At 47.7% G+C, this 24,771-nt stretch overlaps 1 protein-coding gene across 8 annotated transcripts in view; it reads right to left on the reverse strand.

Annotated features, from left to right (window-relative positions):
- PHACTR1 (phosphatase and actin regulator 1) overlaps positions 1 to 24,771 on the reverse strand; it is a 565,269-nt gene that overhangs the window by 92,617 nt on the left and 447,881 nt on the right. For all 8 annotated transcript variants that reach the window (XM_058732981.1, XM_058732982.1, XM_058732978.1 and 5 more), the window contains one exon: positions 16,636 to 16,716. In XM_058732981.1, the coding sequence (XP_058588964.1) occupies positions 16,636 to 16,716 (81 nt within the window). The remainder of the gene's footprint in view (positions 1 to 16,635; positions 16,717 to 24,771) is intronic.

Raw genomic sequence — 24,771 nt, forward strand, 5'->3', positions numbered from 1 at the left:
CACAGCCCGCCCTGCCTCCCCTCCCATAAGCCAGGCATGGAGTCAATTGCTAAAAAGAACACAAAGAAATGCAGAAACGCAGGTGCACTGAGGAACCAGCATCCGAGGAGGGACAAAGGAGCGAGAGTGCAGTCAAACCCTGAGAAGTAGATGAAGAAAAAGAAGGGCAGAAAGGAGACAGAAGACCTGTGCTCAGAACCCAGGAGGCCACAGACTTCAGGATTTCCTCTCACGTGGAATTTTTCTTTACTGTTCTGAAAGTAAGATTTATGTAAAAGTTGTCTTCCAGAGGACTGGTTCAAAAGATGCATTAAAAAATGTTTTTTTTGTTTTTGGGCCGGTTAAGCATCCGACTTCAGCTCAGGTCATGATCTCGCCGTCCACGAGTTCGAGCCCCGCACTGGGTTCTGTGCTGACAGCTCAGAGCCTGGAGCCTGTTTCGGATTCTGTGTCTCCCTCTCTCTCTGCCCCTCCCCTGCTCATGCTGTCTCTCTCTCAAAAATAAACATTAAGCAAAATTTTTAAAAATGTATTTCTAGTTGGATAAGACATCTTATCTTTACTTAATAAATAATAGTTGACTCTGAGTGTAAAAACATTGCTTTATAGGATGTCTGGGTGGCTCAGTCCGTTAAGCGTCCAACTCTTGATCTCAGCTCAGGTCTTGATCTCTGGGTCACGAGTTCAAGTCCTGCGCTGGGTTCCACGCTAGGCACGGAGCATACTTAATAAAGAATTGCTTTATACCTATACACTGAACCATTATGGCAACACATTTCACATGGATGAAAAAAATAAAACTTCAAAACTAGAATAGTAGAAATAAATATGCACACACATTTATTTATTCAGATTGTGTAAGAGGGAAGCCAGATGGAGAGCTTTTGACTGACTCACAAAACTTTTTGATTTTCAATCTGCCAAATAAAAAGCTATACACCAAATGTAAGAAAAAGAGCAGTGTCGTGGAGAAACATGAGCCAAACACGGCTAATAAAAAACCGACTCTTCCAAGAACGAAGAGTATTTGTACAAACAAATGGAAGTGTTCCACAGGCCACTTGTGAGATGCAGATACTTGCTGGGAAGGAAAGAAACGCAAATGAAATGACCATGTGGGTGATGCCCAGACATTAAAAAATGGGTCTGGGGACACCTGGATGGTTCAGTCGGTTAAGCCACTGACTTTGGCTCAGGTCGTGATCTTGCAGTTTGTGGGTTCCAGCCCCGTGTCGGGCTCTGTGCTGACAGCTTGGAGCCTGAAGCCTGCTTCGGATTCTGTGTGTGTCTCTCTCTCTGCCCTTCTCTCGCTCTCTCTCTCTCTCAAAAAGTAAATAAACATTTTAAAAACATGGGTCTGAAATCATGTCAAGTACAGAAGCAGGAATGGAGGACAGTTTGTACACGTGGCTCAGGAGAAAATCAAAATGAAATACGGATGCAGGGTGGCAAAGTTCTGGTGTAAACTTGGCAAGACAAGAAGGAGAGTTTAGTGATCATTAACTTCTTTTCTGTAAAGGTGCTTACATTTGTAAACACACACACCAATCGCGTGGTGCCTTGTTACATTAAATAAAAAAATAATAGTTTTTGTTGGAGGGAAAAACCCCTTCCTCACACTTCTGGTTTCTTATGAGTGCGTGGATTTCCCCTAAGCCCTCTTTTTTTTTTTTTTTTTTCCTGCCTGGCTTCTTACCCTTTCTTCTCTGCAGTGAGCTCATAGCTAGGTCCCTGTTTCTCCCACTAGGGGGAGTGAACCTACCCCAATGGTGAGCACTGGGGGCTTTACTCTGCATTGTTCCCTGGCCACCTTGGGCCAGCGTTGATCCAGGACTCGGACTTTCTTCTTGGTGGACTGATGTGAGGTCTAGGCTTGGGGGGAGGGCGTGAGTAGAAAGTTGTCAGGCCCGTTAATGACCTCCTCTACACTAGCCTTTATCAAGAGTCCTAATATCGGACCCTGCAGAACCTGAGAAGAGGCTGGAGTCTCAAGGGAAGAGAAGGCTTTTCTATCTTAGGTAGGTAGGTAGGTTAGGTAGGTAGGCAGATAGACAAATAAATAAATAGGAAGGTGACAGGAAGAATGGTGTTACAAACCATGCTGTCCGTATGTCGGCAAACAGCAATGCACTGTGAGCATTCCTAACTCAATCTCAGGAGGGCTGGGCGGGGAGAGGGGAGCAGCAGGTATCATGCAAAGGAGCCAGACTCTGAGCGTGGGGGGGGCGCCACGTTCTCGTTTTTGTCATCGCTAGCTTGCCACAAGTGACTCAGCGTCTGGGACTTCAGTTTCTGCCCCTCGAAAACAAAAAAGGACTACTGTGTTGGTGCCCAGCGTCCTTCCAGACCAAAGCGTTATGTGTCGGGCAGTTGTAAGAAATGAGAACAAGTTCTCCCCAAAACTTGCAAATAAGCCTAACCAGCAAACCATTTTCCACTTCAGTTTCCTTTTCCTTGTCTGACTTACTCTAGGTGGGCATATCACAGCAAGAACCAGGAAGTACGCTGATGGATTTCAGGCTCGTTGTTTGCTAATAAGGTCTTATATTTTTATTAAAAAAAAACTGTTAAGCAAAGTGTTAGCATAGAGCTAGAAGCCTGTGCACTACATACAAAGCCACTAGATTCAGTAGACAAACAAGGGGGGGAAATGGGACAGACAGTGAAAGGGATGGTCAAAGAAACATTTTTAAGCATTTTGGAGCATCTTCAATGTCAAGTACAATGACAGATGTTATATATATAATTATATATTATATATATTTATATTATATATGTTTTTAATATATATTATAATTATACATTAAATATATATAATAACAGCCCCTTAAATAATATTTTGGGAATTTATTATGATCCAGGTACTTGTTCACTTAATGTATACCTAAAACAATTCTATGGGGTTGGTTCCAAGATTATCTTCGCTGTATAAAGGAAAGTGAACACCAGATGGTTTCAATGACTTGTGTAGAATCCCATAATCGGTAGGTGATGAGCTAGTAAGTGGTGAGACTGTGTGATCTCATTTAAAACGACTTATTTGGAAATTTTAGTTCCTTAAGGATGGCAAAAGAACACCGTAGCAATCCTTTATAAGTAAGTCATGTAGATGTCATAGTTAGAATTCCAATTCTGTTACTGTGAAGGACATACAATAGAGAAGAAAAGTGAATGACATCATGAAATGGAGACTACGTTTAGGCGTCAAGGGGAAAGAAAAATGACAGCGTAAGAGAAGCATCATGTAGCAATCTCAGGCTGGAAACAGGAGGAACAGTAAACTGCATCACTGTTGCTAAGGCAAACTTGTAGAACCTATACACGCAGCTTGTGAAAATTCAAACACATTTTCGTGTACTGGTGGTCCCCAAGGGCTATCACTAAAGCAAACCCTGAAAGCGAAGCTACGTACATTACAGCAAATCATTACCTTTGTGAAGACACGTACGTACGAGGAGCCTAATGCAAGAATTTCCTGTTTTTTCCCCTTTGAGACCAGAGCTATTGTTCAGTCTATGCCATGTTCTCATTCTAGCTCCCCAGACATGCTCTTTGACCCAAAAAGGCACCTGCGCCGAGTGGCTGATGAGTTCAACGTGAAGGTGCTTTTCCAAGAAATGTTTCTCGGGTGGTGGACCTAATATTAATAAGCCACAAAACACAGACTTCGTCAACATCTTTTTTTTTTTTGACACTGATATATTTTTTTCCACTAGAGTAGGGAAAAATCCACCCACAAAGGGGGTAGAGCCATTGTTTTGAAACCCACAAAGGTTTCACTTTAGAACAACATAGAGGCTTTTGGCAAAGCTTCCGTTAATCCCAATAACCTTTTAGATCATTGCAAGTCAAAGCCACTAGCTGCTCTCCTGGTCAGATGATCTGCCAAGCAACAGTTAGCTAAGAAATAATTTATCTAAGGGTTTTATTGAAAGGTTAAAAGCCTTAAACCTAAGAAGTCAGAAATGGCTCCCCTGGCATTTGTCAACTTTCGTTGGAGATTATTTTCTTCAGTTTGCCTGAGTTCAGGGAATAGCTGTAATTAAACTAAACGGTGCTACAGATAACATTTTGTAGAACTTTAAACATACACAGCAAGAAATACATTCCTATTAAACACTGCCTGTTTGGGAACAAATGCACTGGATTCCTGAGCATTTAAAAAGGCTTGAACCTCTTCTTTGCCAGAACAAAAACCCTAGAGTCTCTTCTCTCTCTCTTCTGGTGGGTTTTCTTTTCCACCATGGACCAGTCATTTTGAGTGTGTGTGTTTAAAAGTCTCTGTGTATCACCAGGACTTAAGACAAACACTTCAGGAGTCTGTAGGATCGGGGAACCTGTATTTTAGGAATTTACAAGAATCTTCTACTTTATCTCTGCTTACAGCTAGAAGTCTTTGGATTATTCTGGCCAGCTTATACAGAGGAACAATTTTGCAAAAGCCATGAGGCTCCTTTGTCTGATACAAGCATCTTCGTAACTCAGAGTCCTTTTGAACCTATCACCTTGCAAATCTGTACACGATGTATTCCAATCTCAGAATCTAATTGGTTCTGTGATACTCTGGACAATTTCATACATGGAAGGGAGCGGCACATGCTTTTGTGCTTGGAGAACCACCTCGCTTTTGTGTTGTTGCTACTGGTCTGGACTTGATACCCTATTTTAAAATGATTAAGAGGCCTTTGCCTAAACCACTGAATACATGAGGTGCAATGACTTCCTGTCACAAAAGTGGCACAGACCTTGGGGAGCCTGTTTGGGCTGCACTTCTCTGTAGCTGTTTTCTGTCGGATTTATCGGCGTTTCCTGCCTGAACTGGACCGGATGGTCAACCCACTATCGCTCATGTGGATTCTCAGTTGCTGGCCGGGACTGCAAATGCATGGTTGCGTCATTGCTGTGGTGTCCCCCCACCCAGAGCTGTTTCTTATATCTGTACTGGGTATAACTCTGCCTCTCCCCCCATCTTCATGCCAAAGCCCACTCGTTCTCACATCATCTATCCTGATGAAGTATCATGGCTCCGACCACTATTTGCAAACAACGACTCGGGCCCCAAGGTTTGTAGCTAGAAGGGGATTTACCATCTTGCTCTTCCTGAGCATTTGGATACCAAAAAAAAAAAAAAAAAAGCAACTGGGGCAGGGATTGAATATAAAATGAATGGGATGTCACCGTTTCTCTCCTATGCTATTATACAATCACGTGACTCTCACAGAATCATGCCGCGCCGTGCAAAGGCCTTGCATGGTTACTGGAGCAGGCCAGGTGGGAACCAGAAGCTGAGATTTTAACAAAATCCTCAATGACTCGAGCTGGGGAGGGAAATGCAAGCGGCTTCTAGATCTAAGTAGCTCTGTTTCTCTAGCTCGGTTCTCCAAAAGGGCACCCCGTGGCCACATGTGGCTACTTTTAGTTAGTTAAAACTCAATAAAACCAAAAATGCAATTCCCCTCAGTCAGACCAGCCACACTTGAAGTGCTCAATAACCATGCGAGGCTGGAGGCTGCTGCGGTGGCCAGGATGGATGATGACAAACATTTCTGTTATGGCTGAAAAGTCGACTGAACTGCACTGCTCGTAACCCACTTGAAAATCACCATAATGGCCCTAATGAATATGCAAAAGCGAGCCCATTTCCAGAACCAGGAAGGTAAAATGATGTTGCTAACCTGGTCCAGATGGCAGTAAGTGGTCAGTTTGATGGGTAATATTTCCTTCAGAGAAATTAAGAGAGGGCTGGCGAGTGAAGACATGCTCTGGGGCACGTGTGGATGGCAGGAGCCCTGAGACCGGCAGCCAAGAGCTACAGAGGTGGGCATGGCCTTCGGAGAAGTCCTAAAACCTTACAACCTCAGCTCTCCCGGTGGCACTAGGGGGAGTCTAGGCTCCAGTGAAGGGAAGGCAACTGGGGCAAGGCAACCATCTAAGAAGAAGAGCTTACCAAACTCAACACCCAAAAAACAAACAACCCAGTGAAGAAATGGGCAGAAGACGTGAACAGACACTTTTCCAAACAAGACATTCAGATGGCTGACAACCCATGAAAAGATGCTCAATATCACTCATCATCAGGGAAATCCAAATCAAAACCACAATGAGATACCACCTCACACCAGTCAGAACGGCTAAAACCAACAACACAGAAAACAAGACATTTGGGCGAGGATGCGGAGAAAGGGGAATCCTCTTGCACTGCTGGTGGGAATGTAAGCTGGTGCAGCCGCTCTGGAGAACAGTATGGAGGTTCCTCAAAAAACTGAAAATAGAACTACCCTACAACCCAGCAATGGCACTACTAGGCATTTATCCAAAGGATACAAAAATTCTGATTTGGAGGGGCCCATGCACCCCAATGTTTATAGCAGTGCTATCAATAACAGCCAAAGCATGGAAAGAGCCCAAATGAAAGAGAGAGAGAGAGAGAGAGAGAGAGAGAGAGAGAGAATGGAGCACTACTCAGTGATGAAAAAGAATGAAATCCTGCCATTTGCAACAATGTGGATGGAACGAGAGGGGATTGTGCTAAGTGAAATAAGTCAGAGAAAGACTGGTATCATAGGATTTCACTCATGTGGAATTTGAGAAAAAAACAGATGAACAGAGGGGAAGGGAAGGAAAAATAAGATAAGAACAGAGGGAGGCAAACCATAAGAGACTCTTCAACACAGAGAACAAACGGAGGGTTGCCGGAGGGGATGGAACAGTCAGGGTCCTGGGGTTGCATTCTGAAAGCAGAGTCCTGGGAGATGAAAAGTTTCCCTGTGCCTTGTTTGCCCAGAAGAATAGAGAGCGGGGACCGGGATCCTGGGTGTGGATCTCCCAGCTGAGTGTTGCTGGTTTGCAGATATTTACATGGGGATCGAGGTTGAATGCTTACTTGTCTACATCTACGCAAGTCCTGGGCAAATCAGGAAGGGCTTTCTTTTCTTTTTTCTTAAATTTTGTTTACTTATTTTGAGAGAGAGAGAAAGAGAGTGAGTGAGTGAGTGAGTTGAGGAGGGGCAGAGAGGGAGAGAGAGAACCTAAAGCAGTTTCCATGCAGGCAGCATGGAGCTCAATACAGGCCACAAACTCAAGAACCATGATGTCGTGACCTGAGCCGAAACCAAGAGTCGGACGCTTAACCAACCGAGCCACCCAGGTGCCCCTTGATTCACTCACTCTTTCCTCCGGACGCTGTGTCTCTATGTGATGCTGGAATTAGTGCAGCCATGTTGTTACCACAAAGCGTCCAGCCTGATGATGGCATCCCTTAGCCATGTTATTGAACTGCTGAATTAACCAGCCTCAGAGCTGTCCTACTACTGGGCTTTATAATGGGAGATTCATTCACTCACTCAACTCATTCATGCAAAAAGTATTAAATAAGCACCAAGAAATGCCAAGCATTGCTCAAGGCATTAGGAATACCACAGAGGACAAAACAAACAAAGACCGTTGGTCTGATTTTGCTTACTGCTTCACCCTCCTTAAGTTTTTGTTAACGGAAAACAGAAGCATTTTAACGTTCACTCTGTTGGTCGCGCGTTGGCTTCACAGGTCATTTAAAAGCCTACAATTAAACAGCATAAAAATAATCAAACGGACACTTCTTGGACTCTATCTTAGTGGGCGTGTCTGTATTCGACACTTCAGACCATTTTCCCTCAAACCACTGCCCCTTGTCTTGGCTTCCATACTGATACACATTTCTGGTTTTACTTCCTATTTTTCTGTCCACTTCTCAGTCTTTGAGGGTCTTTCTTAACCCCAGGCCATTTTTGCTTTACTCCTAGATGATTTAATGTTGGGGTTCCATGGGGTTTTCTATCAGGACCAGTTATGTCCCCCTACTCCAACTTCTTCCAGAGCCATCGTCAACTCACATGACTTAACGACCATTTATTTATACGACTATTCCAAACCTGCATTTCCAACCCAGATCTCTCTCGTGAGCTTTCCAATCTGTATATTTAGTAGTCTATTTAGACATTTGGGTATCTCACACCCAGTGTGGTCAAACCACGGCAATATTCTGTGTCTTAAGCTCACTGGGTCTTGGGTCCCCAGCTCAGCGAATGGTCCCTGTATCTGCTCGCAGATTCTGTCCAACGCAGAATCCTGAGTAGCTGCCACGGTTACCCCCTCTCCTTCACTCTCCGAAATCAGGACCCTCCTGATTCCATCTCCTCTAATTCTTCAATCTGTCCTCTCCCCCAGCCACCCCCATTTCTGCCCACCCCCGCAATCAGGTCACTGGATCCCGGCGACAGTCACTATCTGGCCACCCTGACTCATGTCTTGGGCTCCCTCCAAGTTCTGGTTCCCTATAGGCAGAGCGATGAGGCTGCAAATCCGATCATGCAGCAAACCCTTCCAAAGCCCCTCACTGCTCTCAGGATAAAGCACAAACAATGAATATCATTTTCCTGTCTGCACGATCTGCCCCAACTCCCCCTCATCTTACAGACGTGCTGGACACACACTCTGTCTCCCTCCCTTTTCCCCAGCTCGGTGTCTCCTCGGGGGCTAGTTCCTCCCCTTCTGACATTCCCCTTACCCATCCAGCTTCCCTAGGATAAATCTCATCACACTGCAGGTTTCCTCTGCGATACCCCTCCTTCCAAGATGCCCTCCCTAAGTCTCCAGACGTGGGTGGGTGATGCTTCCCTTGCCCCCAGACATCCTGTACTTGCCCTGACTGCTGAGTGCCTGAACGCTACTCCCAGGACTGTGGGTTCTGTCAGCCAGGGGAGTCTGGCTTGTCCCTCCTTAGTATTCCTGGTGCCCAGAATGGCACCTGCAACGTAACAGGTGATCAACAAGCACACGAGAGAGGAGTACATGTACTGGGGATGGTTGCTCATGGCTGTAATAATAATTTCCGTAGTTTTCTGGCTTGGGATGGTGACTATTTTTTTTTTTTTTTTGAAAGAACCTTATTACTTAAGAGAATTTTGATCACAACTTCTGCGCATTCTCTTTATTGTTCAAACCACTTTCCAACTGCTAGGGCAAACTCCTCTGTACTGGGGTCGGAGGTGCTAGGAGGGCAATTACATGTCGCTGATACTGAAGGTAAACCCTCCTTTGATTTCCACACCGCTACTCTACACACAGCTTTCGGAAGATGCCACTTCCACAAGAGGCATGGGAACATCTCAGGATGTGACCCATTAATGGCGCCTGGCAGAGGCTGTGAAAAGCAGTTCCCACAAACTCCGACTTGGGAAGCATACGCGCCCGGGTTACAGAGAAACACGGGACTTAAGAAGGGCTGAGCCTAGTACAGTTTGGTCTCCTCTGATCCGCTGGAGAATTTTTATTTTTATTTTTAAAATACGAGGACCTTTTAATGTAAATATCAGGCTTCTCTGTCTCTCTCTCTCTGGAATGCCAGACAAGGGAAAACGCAGCCTCTTGCATAAAAGAGTTGTCCATTTCAGGGAGCTTCTCTTTGTGCTTATAATGAAAAATGACACCTTCCACGATGTCGCTCTCACTCAGTGAAGGAAGAGAGCACACTTCGGGGCACTCTGTTATGTGCTGGGAAATGTTATCTCTAATTCCCAGCACACAGTGGGCAGTAGAGATGCTCCCAGTCCGTTCTGCTGACGTGCCCCCCCCCCACCCCGCCCCGTTCTTCCTTCCTCTCCTTGGGGGGCCCTCTCCTTCCCGGGGTCTCGGCGGGATCTCCGTGGAGACTCCCAGGAGAGCTGCCGTGGTCTGAGCTACCTGCTTGCACATTCTGGTGTCCTGTTCCCCCTTAGGGTGTGGATGTGTGTCCCATGCAGGCGCGATGTATCATGCCACAGCAGGGAGGTGGTCTCCCTTCCCTGTCTTGCCCCCCTGACAACTGCCATATAAATCCCACGCCCACCCTGTATGGAGAGGGTCACCCTGAGGGAGGACTGAGGTCTCGGGGAAAATCCACTACAGTCGCCACTATTAACCCTAACATTCTTTAATTTTTTTTTTTTGAGAGAGAGAGCGAGCGAGCGTGGGGGAGGGACACAGAGAGAAGGAAACACAGACTCCACAGCAGGCTCCAGTCTCTAAGCTGTCAGCACAGCACCCGGCGCGGGGGCTCGAACTCCTAAACTGTGAGGTCATGACCTGAGCTGAAGGTGGATGCTTAACCGACTGAGCCACCCAGGTGTCCCGACCCTAACATCCTTTAAATCCCGCATTATGTTTCTTTGCAGAGATTATTTTCAATGGCGCTAACAGCACCACTTACTCAGATCGTCTGACTACCAACTGGCAACATGTTACAACAAAGTTTTTTCGGTGTTCCTGTAAATTCCAAACGGAGGACACACAGTCTTAGCGGGGGTTTTAAGAGTGCACGCCCACTGGCCGCGTGCCGTTCCACAAGGTAATAAGTGGCTTCCCCTGCTTCATTTTTATTTTGGAAAAGTAACACTAGGGACACCAGGTGACCTCCTGAGAGCCTTCCTAAGTCAGAGAAATATCATCACCATTTTACTAATGGCCAAACCGTTCACCGTTGTCAGGATATGTTTCTCCTTAACACTTAAAAGCCACTATATGCCGGGGCACCTGGGTGGCTCAGTCAGTTAAGTGTCCGACTTCGGCTCAGGTCATGATCTCACATTTTGGGAGTTCGAGCCCCACGCCTGGCTCTGTGCTGACAGCTCAGAGCCTGGAGTCTGTTTCAGATCCTGTGTCTCCCTCTCTCTCTCTGCCCCTTCCCCATTTGCGTTCTCTCTCTCTCTCTCACTCTCAAAAATAAATCAATGTTAAAAGTTTTTTTAAAAAGCCACTATATGAAAGTGGAGTATTTAGCACCCATCTACATAAATATACATAATCTGTTCTTGCCTATTTAAATAACTGGCCATAAAGTTTCATGGACCATAAAGCTGAATAAACAAGGGGGATCAGAGAACTGGGAGGTTCACCAGCAACAGCGAATAAAGCAAGTGGTGTGAACCTGGAGAGCCAGCTTCTGGTTGGCACGTACTGTTCTCCCAACACACGTTTACTGAACATCAGCTACGTGCCAGGTGCTGTTGGAGGCTCTCAGGCTCCATCCATGAACAAACCAGACAAGACCCGATGCCCCGCCTGGTGGAACTTCCATTTCAGTGAGAAGAGACAGATGGCAAAAAGGGTAACACAATAAATAACTTACTTCTAGAGCCCGTTTGAAGGTGGTAAGAGACAGAAACTAACAAAAGACAGAAAACAGCAGAGCAGGGGCAGGAGACGCAGGACCTAGGGAAGGAGGTGGCCATGTAAAATCTGGTTGGTGCAGGGTGAGCTTCGAGGAGAAGGTGACATCTAAGCAAAGACCTGAAAAGAGGGGAGCTATGTGGATGGCTATCTGGGGGAAGAGGGTTCCAGGAAAGGGAGTGGCTAATGTCAACCTCGAGGGCTAGAAAGCGAGCCTAGAGATGTGTCACCGAGAGGTAGTTATGAGGCGGTACGGCCAGGGAGTTGAAGCAAACTTAGGGGCTGGAGGGCAAATCGCAGAGGGCTTTGCACGCTGTCGCAGGGATTTGGAATATCTCCTAGTGAAATGGAGAGCCACGGCAGGCTCTGGGCAGGGGACGATGTGCTCTGATTTACAGAAAACCAAGAGAGGCAAATGCCCTACAGAGGCTTTAAAAGTAACATACTGAGTCCATTTACAGTTTTGTGGAAGTAGGACAGGAGGGCCAATGTGGGTTTCAGCCACAGAGCACTTAATTTCTCTGTGTCACTATCACCTCCTCCAGAAGTCCTCCATGACTGCACTTGTCTAAATCATGGCTCTACTTACGACTTTATCTTTTTACCCTGCCGCTTCGTTTTTCTTCATACAGCTTGCAACTGCTTGACGATATACCCTATGCGTATTTAATTACTTCCTATTTCTTTTTGTAGAACATAAACTCTGAGAAGGTTAGGATTTTGCTGTTTTGGTGATCGCTGTAGCTCAAGGTCTGGGAGACCACGTGGCACGGAGGGGGCCCTCAGTGCCAATTTGTTGAATAAACCAAGGGGTGTTCCAGGGAGTCTAAGAGAACCCTTAGTTCCTGATTCAAACAGACAGGCCGCAAGGTTGGTAAACAGAGTTAAAAAATGGGCGATCACGGGCGCCTGGGTGGCTCAGTCGGTTAAGTATCTGACCTCGGCTCAGGTCATGATCTCATGGATGTTGAGTTCGAGCCCCGCGTCGGGCTCTGTGCTGACAGCTCGGAGCCTGGAGCCTGGAGCCTGTTTTGGATTCTGTGTCCCTCTCTCTGCCCCTCCCATGCTCACGCATGCTCTCTCTGTCTCCCGAGAATAAATAAACATTTAAAAAAATGAGCTATCAAACTATAGATTACTTTCCACCATGAGTGGAATGGTAATGGCTCCTCTAATTGCTTACCTTGTGTTCCCCCTCAACCTGCTGCATCCATATTGTGGAAATTTTGGAAAATGGGAGAAAAAGAATGTATGATTTCACATCCCTACCACACCGTGGTTAACAACTAAAAATTCTCTTTTTATGTAGTTTTTCAAGTGTCCTGCTTTCTCACGTGGCCTCCATATACCCAGAGAATAAACCATTTTCTCTGATTTTAAACTTTTAGGTCGGGGGCGCCTGGGTGGTTCAGTTGGTTGAGCGCCGGACTTCGGCTGAGGTCATGACCTCACGGTTCGTGAGTCCCGGCCCCATGTCGGGTTTGCTGTTGTCAGCACAGAGCCCGCTTCAGACGCTCTGCCCTTCCCCCGCTTGCAGTCTTCCAAAAATAAATAAAAAACACTAAAAAAAAAAAAAAAAAAACCAACCAAACAAAAACAACCAAACAACTTTCTACGTAGGGACACCTGGGGGGCTTAGTTGGTTAAGTATCTGGCTCTTGGTTTGGGCTCAGGTCACGATCTCACGGTTTGTGAGTTCGAGCCCTGCGTCGGGCTCTGTACTGACAGCCCAGAGCCTGGATCCTGCTTCAGATTCTGGGTCTCCCTCTCTCTGCCCCTCCTCCTGCTCACACTCTGTCTCTCTCTCTCTCTCTCTCTCTCTCAAAAATAAATAAAGATTAAAAAAAAAAATTAAATGAAGGATTCCTGACCTCACTCCTGCAGGCATTTGAGATACTTTTCCTTCTTCCACCCCAGCTCTCGTTTTGCCGGATTTGACTTCTTATGCACCAGTTTGGGATTTTTAACCCGCTAAGCAAAATGCAAAGGATTCTGAGGAGAACCGTCAAGGGTAATAAAACCTCATCGATTCTGAGTCTGCCCTGCCCGCGTCTTGATAAATCTCACGTCCCCACGGGTTACGTTTACACTTTCTACGGACAAGTGGGGTATTATTAAGCAAAAATCAATAGCGTAAAGAAGGTGGAAGAGGAAAGCGACCTAACTAAGGACAAACGGCTCTCCGTTATCAGCAAGCTCACGCGGACAGACAGTAGCCGCGGTGTGGACAGAAGCCGGCCCTCGTGGGCTCTGCACGGCCCGATGGGCTGACACGGTCATTTACAAACCAACAGGCCGCTGTCGGGGCCCGTGCCTCCCCAGAGGACCCCATCGCGCTGCCAGGTGACCCGCGAGTGCCGTGAGCTAACACAGGAAGGCGGCACGAGGCGTCACCAGCCAGGCAACATGGAATGCTTGCTCCAAGTCCAGGAAACGCCTCTTGGAAACACACGACTTGGAAAACGAGTAAAGTCCCTTTGCCACTTGCTGTTCCCTCGGGTCGCGGCGATAGAGTCTTATGCGTTCTACCCACCGGGCTCCCAGCTACCGCAAGGTGACTGATGTCCTGGAGAGGGGAGGAGGACAGGAAACCCTCAGCGGAGGCGTGAGAGAGGGGCCGGGCGGTCTCGTGTCAGTGGTCCCACACCGTAGGAGGGGTTGGTGGACCCTGCACCTCTAGGTAAGAGGGGGCAGGGATGTTCCTTCCTAACCCTTGCGCCTGCCGACTGAGGGTGCGGCATGTAAAGGGTCTCAGAACCTATAAAGGATGATGACGACCCCTCATGATGGTACGCTAACACTTCTTGAGCATTTATGGGATGACAGCTTATTCTACAGGTTGTTATGGACTGGACTGGATCCCCTCCCCCACCTCCGAAATTCATGCCAAAGCCCGAGCGGTCAATGTGACTGTATTTGGAGAAAGGGCCTTTAAGGAGATAATGAAGGTTAAATGAGGTCACAAGGGTGGGGCCCTAATCCAACAGGGCTGGCGTCCTTCTGTGAAGAGGAAGGGACACCAGGAGCGTGTGAGCAAGAGGAAGGGCCATATGCGAAGGCAGTCATCCGCAAGCCAAGCAGAGAGACCACTCCAGAAATCAGTCCTGCTGACGTCACGATCTCAGACTTCCAGTCTCCAGGTCCGTGAGAAAGCACATCTCTGTTGCGTAAGCCACTCAGTCTGGGCCGCTCTGTCACGGCAGCCCTCGCAAACCAACGTCCAGGTGCCATCTTCCGTAATCCTCGCTGACACGACATCATCCCCGCGGTCTTCGTCCAATTCAGACAGAAGCCCAGAGAAGGTAAGCAGTGCGACTGAGGTTGCACAGCTGGTCAGGAGTGGAACTGGAGTGGGACCAGCAATCTGACGACAGGGCCCACGTCCCTCACAGCTGATACGACACGAGGTAACAAGATTAACGTCCGCGGTGACACAAATGGATGCTTCCCATCGGAAAAAACCCAGAGCAGATACAAGCTTGTGCGTGTTCTGTGTGCAACCGGATTTCTAGTTTTAGTCCCTCTCTTCTTCTCCTCTTCCCTTCATCCAAGCGATAAATACGTTTGCGAGCCTTGTCTCTCTCAAGCACTATCGGAGGCTGGGGGGCCTGGCGGTAAGCCTCTGAGGTCCGTGTTCTCCTGGAGCATCCACGCTAGCAAGGAAAGGCAGCCAACAACTAAACAGAGGAGCACAGACAGTGACAATGCACAGACAAACGAGTGGGGAAGCTGTGCCGACAAGTGGAGGCTAAACCGGTCCTTTCCTCCACTACCCGCTACTGAGCACCCACAACGAAGCAAACGGGAAAACCATCTGAGGCCCCGGCCTCAACACCACCATTTCTGTCTCTAGAAAACGAGGCTTTGGCTGCAACGACCCATGGCGTCTTTGGTTACGTCAGAAGTTTCTTGGGCAATGCTTACCCTAACCCAGTTATCGGGTGTGATGGGAACAATAAGCAGTACAGTTAAATATATTCTGTTGAGTATTCCTGAAGGTTAACAGGAAGAGAGAGAAGGGCTGCGGGAAGGTAGGAGGGAGGGGAAGGGGTCATTTAACTGGATCTGAGCAGGCATTAAAAAAATTTTTTTTGTTCTTTATTCTTGAGAGAGCGTGCGTGCGTAAGTGGGAGAGGGGCAGAGAGAGAGGGAGACACAGAATCCAAAGCGGGCTCCAGGCTCTGAGCTGTCAGCACGGAGCCCGACGCAGGGCTCGAACTCACGGACCGCGAGATCATGACCTGAGCCGAAGTCAGACGCTTAACCGACTGAGCCACCCAGGCGCCCCAGAATCCCTTTTTAGAGGAGAATATGTGCGTTAATAATCTGGCCCACCGTTTAACACCAGCTTCAAACAGTGATAAGACTTGAAACAATTACTGGTGATTCCTGTATCAAGACTGGACGATGACAGTTTGTCATTTCACCAAGAGTCTTAACGGGGAGAGTGGAAGGGAAAGAGGCAAAGGAAGGAGAGGACAGGAGGGGAGGGGAGGGGAGAGAGAGTAGGCGGGGGGATGGAGAAGGAGAGAAACCTAATTAAAAACAGCAAAGCTCTTTGGGGCGCCTGGGTGGCTCAGTCGGTGAAGCATCCAACTTCAGCTCAGGTCATGACCTCGCGGTCCGTGAGTTCGAGCCCCGCGTCGGGCTCTGTGCTGACAGCTCAGAGCCCGGAGCCTGCTTCCTATTCTGCGTCTCCCTCTCTCTCTGCCCCTCCCCCACATGCATTCTGTGTCTCTCTTTCTCTCAAAAATAAGCATTAACAAATTAAAAAAAAAAAAAGCAAATCTGTTAAAAAATAAAAATAAAGAATACCTAATATAAAACCACTGCATACATTTATATTTAAAGACAGTCATTCAATAAGCAAAAGACACATAGTATTCACTGGCAAACACCTGTGGATACATTCACAGAGCATCTGTATTACTGTCAATATTATCATTTGAAATATCTTAGGTGTGCGGCCGTATTTTCTAATTTTTGCCACTTTGACTTCTTTTATTGTGGCAAGACAGACTGTCAGTAAAAAAAAAAAAAATCTGTTAAGGAAATTCTAGATGCCTGTAGGTTTTTAACATTTGTCTTGGGAACCCCTAGTGCCCGAAAGAGCCTCCGCAATTAACTTCACCCCAGCTGTGTGTATTCGAACACCCACAGGCTCCCAACCAGTAACCCGCATCATTCCTGCAGCCACATCATTTTTTCACAGCATCCCGTGGTTTAGTTCCAATGGTGTGAAAAAGGGAGCTTGATTTCTCTCTGCTGATATAATACTGAGAGCTTTGGAGTGGTCTGCAAAATTCTCTTTTCTCTCCAGAACTGTCGGGGGTGTGAGAGGTTCAAATCCTGACAAAGTGATGCAGAAAACGGAACCCAATTCCGAGAAACACGCACACAGATTCCACACGTGGCTTTCTGGGCCCTGTGGAGGGGACCAGTCCCCCTTACCTTTATCATAGATTTCCTTCAGAACCCCTCGTTTTATAAGCTCCTCTCTGCTTTGCCTCATTGATATTTTCCTTTCCAGGGCTACAAGCAAAAACACAGAGAAGCAAGTGTGGGTCAGTAACAAAGACTTTTTCAGAGGAATCAAATGTTAATATGTATTAAAAAGTAACATCCGGAGAAGCTTCTGTAAGTTACTGTTTTATTAATGTCAGTTACTGAGACCTGTTAACATGTTTTGACAGGAGAACAAGCATTTCACTCAGATTATTTCGTTTAATCTTCAAAGCAAGCTTCAAACTACTTAAGGGGTAGGCACTTGTATTTCATTTCATTTCACCCCACTTTACGGCGTTGTAATCTGTAGCACAGAGAAATTCAACAACTCGTCAGAGCCGCAAGACTCCTGAGAAGAGGAGCCAGGATTCAAAGCCAGGAATGCTACCTCCAAGGTCGGCTCAACTTGTGTGTCACAGCGTATCTCCCTGACTCGGGCCGTTCCTCGTAGGTGGGATTGCTTTTCCTTCCTTCCTTCCTTCCTTCCTTCCTTCCTTCCTTCCTTCCTTCCTTCCTTCCTTCCTTCCTTCCTTCCTTCCTTCCTCCCTCCCTCCCTCCCTCCCTCCCTCGTTTCCTTTCCTTTCCTCTTCCTTCCTTCCATTCCTTTCCTTCCCTCCTTTCCTTCCTTCCTTCCTTTCCTTCCTTCTTCTCTTTTTTTTTTTAAATTATGTAGATTATATAGATGTCACTGAGGATTTTTTCTTTTCCTTCCCAGCTACTAAAAAAAAAAAAGTTTGAAAATATCTCCTGCAAACTCTCTGGGTTGAAATGGAGGCAGGTGGTAGGGGGACTCCACCCCCACCCCCACGGTACAGATGCCCATCACTCTCCTGTCTTAGGCTCCAAACCCAAGCAGGCAAGCGACCTGTGAGCTGCCCAGTTATGAAATGCACATCTACCGTGACTCAGCTGCTCATCTGAGCCAAACACTCAGGCAGGTGGGGCTGGAGGAGCGAAGAGGGAGCGTTTCTCTCAGATTCAGTGGGCATGACAGAGGGCAATTCGAGTGAAAACACAGCCCAGGAGTGGAAGAGTGAGTGGCCGCCCAAAGGGCAGGCTTGTGGCTCAAGGCCAGGCTGGGCAGGTCAGGAGAGCCCACGGAAGCGAGCGAGAGAGCCCCCCCCCCCGCCCCCCCAGCAGCTGGCATCCCTGTTTCTGGGTGAACAGTGGGTAAAGGAGGTGAGACGTTATTTTGTTTGCTTTTGTCACCTTGAGACTCTCCACATCCTTTGGACACACAGTTATGGGGGGGGAAGTTATAAAATAAGGAAACTTTTATGCAAATTTAGATACAGATTAATTACACAGAGTTCAGTAGAATTTAGTCCGAAGAATATGAGGAAACGCTAGAAAGCAAGCAAGGAAACGGGGACTGTGATGCTGTCACCTACGAGCTGTGTGACCTTGGTCAAGTCACTTTGCCTCTCTGAGAAAACACTGACACCTCAGCCCCAGCTTCTCCGATTTAATAGGTCCAGGGTAGGACCTGAAGACCTATATTGGAATAAAAAGCTCACTGGGTTATTGGGTCATATCAAGGTTGAAAATCCCTTTTTTATAGATTTGGGGACTTACTCTTTTAAAAATATTCTAACGTTCTCTTCACGTCTAGTGAATTCAGGGATATGAGACAAGAGAAAAAACACCAGGTTAGACTGCACTCGCGTATAGCTTACTGAGAACAGGTTAATGATAACATGGAAACGTAGAAATATATACCCCCCGAAGTGAGGGCAGGAGGGCTGTTACGAAGGTCACGCCACAAAGGTGGGTGAAGGAGTCACCGGAGGAGAGCTTGTTTTGGGGGCTGGAGTTTTAGGACTCATATCGGATGGCATGATGAGGTGGCAGGAGGGTACAGAGACGTTCTCTGTGCCCAAGAGGAACCTCCAGAGAAGGAAGAGACAACTGCGGGCGGCTAGGTTGGGAAGTTCCGCCTGCTTTTAAGCCAAGATTTGCTAGTGGTGCAGTGGGAAAAGACTGGATAGGCCACGTGAAGCAGGGTTTTTAAGCAAGGACTTTGTGAAAAGATCCTCTGGGTGATGTGAAGCCGTGCGGGAGGCACGCAGAAAGGGGTGCTTGGCCCGTCCTATACTGAGCCACAAATTGAACAGATTTCTTTGAAACAAAATGAGGCTTCCCGGGGGCTTTTCCCAGCGGAAGGACCTGACGCCCAGCATTAAAGGAAGTATCTGCAGCACGGTGGGCAAAGAGATGGGCTTGGTGAACTGCGGTGGCACTTTCCGTAGAATGTGGGTGCTCCCAGGCCAACCACGCGGACCTCGGCTGTCACGCGTGCTCATTCACGGACGACAGACCCCTGCCCGTGGCGAAAGGCGCTCTGCCAGGGGCTGGAGACGATGGTGAGCGAAGGGACGGTCCTTCCTTTCACAGAGTTGGCAGACTAAGACGTGGTTCAGACGGTCATCAGATAGTATCACCTAATGTAGGGTTACAAACTGAGGGAAGTCCTGTTTAAAGAAAGGGACACGTTCTGCCCGACGTGTGGTCGATAGCCTCCCTCACTGGGCCATGAGAAAAGGCTTTTCTGAGGAAGAGACCCACAGGCTGAATTTGAGAGGTGAACAAATGTTATCTTGGCAAAGGGCAGTCACGTAGGGGCTGAGGGGAACACTCCAGACATACAGCAAGCTGGGCACTGGCCCCCCCGATGGAGGAATCATGCCACCATTGGTGGAGAGAAAGCAACCCATGTTACTACAGCCACCAGCACCAGGTAGAGGACTCGAGATGCAGACAGAGGGATGGCGGGGGGCGGGGGTGCTGGGCCACGCAGGGCCTCAAGGACCATGTTATTCTAAGGGCAATGGGAATAAACGGTCAGAGTTGGGTATCTGAAAGATCAATGCCCACGTCAATGTGGGAAGCAGGTTGGAGGGAGGCCAGTTGTAGGGGATCACCTCGTCTAAGGCAGGAGATGACGGTCACTTGCACCAAAACGCTGGTGACGGAGATGCAGGCAAAGGGTGCATTCAAGTCACAGGAAGGGGGCAACGTTGCCTCGGCATCAAGCTGAGGACAGGAAGGAAAGAGAGGGGTCCGGGGCGACTGCTTGGTTCCTGACGTGCATCGCTGAATGGACGCTGCTGTTGATCGCTCGGGTGGGGGGTACACAGGATGAGAAGCAGGTTGGTAGGGAAGACGGCGATCCCAATGTTGGCCATGCCCAAGAGGTGATATCAAGGACATGCCGGGGAAACGTACCCGGATACTTTCTAAAACAAGGATGGGAGGTTAACTGAGACTGAGCTATACTGGCATGGACTATGGTGGACTCTTTTCAGTGCTGCTCACACTCTTCCACAGAGATGCTCCTAATGGCAAAGCAGTAATGCCAGGGGCTCCGAGGGCAGGACTGAAGCTGGCTGTCCCCCAAAGGTGCCATTTCTTGACTACACTGAGTCTGTCCTTAAGAACTAAGGTGGAGCTCATGGAACAGATCTGCTCGTATTTAAACAATACATCCCCCTCCCCTCCCCAGCCAGTTTCCAGGTTTAATTGACATTCTGGCAAGAGGTGGCTTATTCATCCTTTGGGTCTGTCCATTTCCCAGGACAGGACACCGTGCCCACAGGGGATACCAAGATCATTTTGAGAAGGGCGGCGGGTCATGTTATTTGAATTAATCCCCACCACAATCCTCTGAAGTAGGTCCCACTTTTCAGGGGGACCTGAGTCCCAGTAAAATTAACTTGCTCAGGGGGTGCCTGGGTGGCTCAGTCGGTTAAGGTCATGAGACTTCGGCTGAGGTCATGATCACGTGGGTCGTGGGTTTGAGCCCCACTTTGGGCTCTGTGCTGACAGCTCAGAGCCTGGAGCCTGCTTCGGATTCTGTGTCTCCCTCTCCCTCTGCCCCTCCGCAGCTCACACTGTCTCTCTCTGTCTCTCAAAAATAAATAAACATTAAAAAAATGTCAAGGTAGGGGCGCCTGGGTGGCTCAGTCGGTTAAGCGTCCGACTTCGGCTCAGGTCACGATCTCGTGGTCCGTGAGTTCGAGCCCCGCGTCAGGCTCTGGGCTGATGGCTCAGAGCCTGGAGCCTGTTTCCGATTCTGTGCCTCCCTCTCTCTCTGCCCCTCCCCCGTTCATGCTCTGTCTCCCTCTGTCTCAAAAATAAATAAAAAACGTTAAAAAAAAAATCTCATAAAAAAATGTCAAGGTAAACTTTTAAGAGCATTTTTCTAAAGCTCTAACCAGCAGAACCAAAATAGAAAAAGCAGGCATCTAAGTCCAACCCCCCCCCCCCCCCCCAAATGAAAATTCAGCTCAGATAGCGGCAATGCAACTCCATGGATCTTTAGAAAAGAACCACTTTTCTGGGCGGTAAGTGGACCACACCATAACAGGCTTTCGAGGTGGTCCTGTGGCAAGTGAAACATCAAACACAAAATCGCATGAGCCAGTGAACATGCAAAACCAACACAGGGACACCTGGGCTAAAATTCTGTGCCCAACCAGAGACACAGCCTGAAGGGGGATAGGGCGGAAGTTACCAACAAAGAATCAGTTGAGGAGATCCAAATACACAGAAAGAACTTTCCAGTACCCTTCTTGCCTGAAAGGAAGAGAAGAGGGACTTCGCAATTACTGTGCCAAAATTTACCCCAAATGGCTCCCGCAAAACCGTCATCAAAGGGTAGCATATCCAAGAAAGACTTCCAAAGCCTGCCAGCAAATTCAGCCTTAATAGCAAAGATGCAGAAAACCTTGAAAGGCACAACGCTTGCATCCTTATCACCATCTATTAATCATGTCCTTTTACTTTCTGTATCTTCCTTTCCTTCTCTCCTTCCCTTCCCTTCCTTCCTTTCCTTCCTCCTTCCCTTTCCTTCCTCCTTTCCTTCCCTTCCCTTTCTTCCTTCCTCCCTTCCCTTCCTTCCTTTCCTCCCCTTCCCTTCCTTCCTTTCCTCCCCTTCCTTTCCTTCCCTTCCTTCCTTTCCTTCCCTTCCCTCCCCTTTCTTCCTTCCTCCCTTCCCCTCTTCCCTTCCCTGCTTTCCTTTCCTTCCCTTTCCTTCCTCCTTCCCTTTCCTTCCTCCTTTCCTTTCCTTCCCTTCCCTCTCCTTTCTTCCTTCCTCCCTTCTCCTCTTTCCTTCCCTTCCTTCCTTTCCTTCCCTTTCCTTCCTCCTTTCCTTTCCTTCCTTCCTCCTTTCCTTTCCTTCCCTTCCCTCCCCTCTCTTCCTTCCTCCCTTCCCCTCTTCCCTTCCCTTCCCTCTTTTCCTTTCCTTCTTTCCTCCCCTTCCCTTCCTTCCTTTCCTTCCTTCGTTCCCTTTCCTTTCTCCTTTCCTTTCCTTCCCTTCCCTCCCCTTTCTTCCTTCCTCCCTTCCCCTCTTCCCTTCCCTTCTTTCCTTTCCTTCCTTCCTTTCCTTCCCTTTCCTTCCTCCTTCCCTTTCCTTCCTCCTTTCCTTTCCTTTCCTTCCCTCTCCTTTCTTCCTTCCTCCCTTCCCCTCTTCCCTTCCCTTCTTTCCTCCCCTTCCCTTCCTTCCTCCTTTCCTTTCCTTCCCTTCCCTCCCCTCTCTTCCTTCCTCCCTTCCTCCCTTCCCCCCTTCCCCTCTTCCCTTCCCTCTTTTCCTTTCCTTCTTTCCTCCCCTTCCCTTCCTTCCTTTCCTTCCTTCGTTCCCTTTCCTTTCTCCTTTCCTTTCCTTCCCTTCCCTCCCCTTTCTTCCTTCCTCCCTTCCCTCCTTCCCCCCTTCCCTTCTATTTGAATATGCTCCACACACAATGCTACATTACTTTCAGATAACTCTTGGGGTCCTGCTGATTCTGGAGAGACTATCTCTTCCAGGACTAGCCAACTCCTACAGACAGTACCTGACTAGCCTGTGTGAACATACCTTCCACGTGCAAACCAACCAACCCAGAGCTCACACCCCCAACTACCTCCTTTAGGGGGCTCTTACTACACAGGCCACTTCCCCCTGCCCTAATCACCCCAGGCCCTGGTACCAGACAACTGGAGATGGTCCCTGTGCCCCAGAGCCTGCTGAAATTATTCAAACCAGCCAGGTAAGCTTGCTTATTACACTGACCATTCTTTCCTGTGGGAAATACACCAAAGTCTCTTGCCCACATTTTTCTCCCACTCTTTCTGCCTCCTGACCCACCCCGGTGCCTCTCCGCAAGGCCCCCCATCACACGGCCCTTTCTCTTGGGCTGAGTGTAGCAAACCATATTTTCAATGGCAGCTGTCTTCCAACCTGCTGGCCTCACAACATGTTAAATAACAATAACAACCTACATCTTAAAAGACACCTATCCTGGGGCGCCTGGGTAGCTCAGTCGGTTGAGTGTCTGACACCTGATTTCCGCCCACGTCATGATCTCACAGGTCCGTGAGTTCGAGCCCCGCATCGGGCTCTGTGGGATTCTCAATCTCTCTCCCTCTCTCTCTCCCTTTCTCTGCCCCTCCCCTGCTCGTGCTCTCGCTCTCCCTCTCAAAATAAATAAAGCAAAAACAAACAAAAAAAAACCCCACACCTGTCCTTGCTCTGGCTTGTAAACGAAGGAAAATCTAGGCTTTACACTCCAACCTCTTGTTCTGAAGTCTGCGCCCATTTAAGCAAATGCTTTAGAAATGCAGAGCCTGGTGAAGAGCTCACTGATCCTTGGCAGTAAATTCCAACGAAGCCCAGAGACTGACCCTAACAACGGGGTGGTTCCAGTCTAAGTGCTCTGGTGAGTTCTTCTTCCCAGCCAGCACTGGGGTCTGTGCCATAGTTAACCGGAAGCTGGCTCTCCAGCACCCCGCTTTGTGTATTCTCTTAGCCTCCCTATCCATACGATGTACGCTAAGCCCAGGATCCATCCCATGCTTCCCTGACATCAATGAACTTCAAACAGACATCTTGATCTTGGGTGGACTGCTCTCCCTACGGAATGGCCAGATTGGAAGAATCTGTTAAAAGTAACTTTATTTTGTGCATGTGTGCGCACACACACATACAGTAAAATTACCAGATCGCGAGTAACTCGTTCTGCGAGGTTCCGCAAGACGAGCAAACATTTCTAATAGGTTTTAACTTGATAAACGAGCGATGTCTTGCAATACGAGTAGTACATGACCTTGAATGGCACATGATCACAACTGAGCCAATGGTTCTTCTCTCTCTCTCACTGCGGGATTGTGGGTGGTCATCTCCCATGCTCGGATGCTCAGTCTCAGGCTGCGGTGTTTGGCAGAAATCAGTGATTTTTCAGGACGTTGGAAGGTGCCCACAATGGGCACAAGTGTATTTTTGTCACTTCAAAGCACCTACAGACAGTCCTTTGCTTTTCCATACAAGACGAAGGCGAGGAATAAGCTTTGCTTCATTCTAGGTCGTTGGAAAGGTTTCTTGTTACAAGTTGCATGAGAAGAAAAGGATTCCATTGAGCTAATGGGTAGCAGTAATTCCGTTACTAATAGTGAAAGTCATCCTACACCATAAGCCTCCTCTCGTCTCCCTCACACCAGCCACGAAGGTTTTCAAAGATAAGTGCAGGTTAATTTGTTTATTTTTCTTTATATTTTGTATTTTCTTTATGGTTCTGTATCATATCACAGTATTGTGATCAGTTTTATGTGAATATTTTGGGGCTGTGGAACGAATCATCTGAGCTTCCATTATTTCTTATGGGGAAATTCGCTTTGATACACAGGTCCTTTGGATTGCAAACATGTTTCCAGAATCAATTATGCCCGCAAACCAAGGTTTTACTGCATATGCTTATGGTTCTTCATTTACAAAAATATTTTTCACAGTAAACGATTTAAGAAATATAGTGAAAAGAAAGTCCTTTTTTCACCACCCATCCTTCCTTGGATACAACTCCCCAAATCTGCCCTCCTTTGCCCTCTATTTCCCTGTCTCTTCTTTCCTCCCTCCTTCCCACACACTCCTCCTCCCCCATATATAAACACAGTTTTTAAAAACATAAACGAGATCGTTCCGCTCGTATCACCTTACAATTCTTTCTTCCCTCTCATTTATCAATATGCTTTAGAGATCTCCCCATCAGTACACACAGAAGCACGTCGTTCTCTTTGACTGGCTCAAGTACCATAATTTATTTACCCATCTGCAAC

Source organism: Neofelis nebulosa, chromosome 6 (assembly GCF_028018385.1).
Source record: "Neofelis nebulosa isolate mNeoNeb1 chromosome 6, mNeoNeb1.pri, whole genome shotgun sequence".
In the NCBI taxonomy this organism is placed as follows: Eukaryota; Metazoa; Chordata; class Mammalia; order Carnivora; family Felidae; genus Neofelis; species Neofelis nebulosa.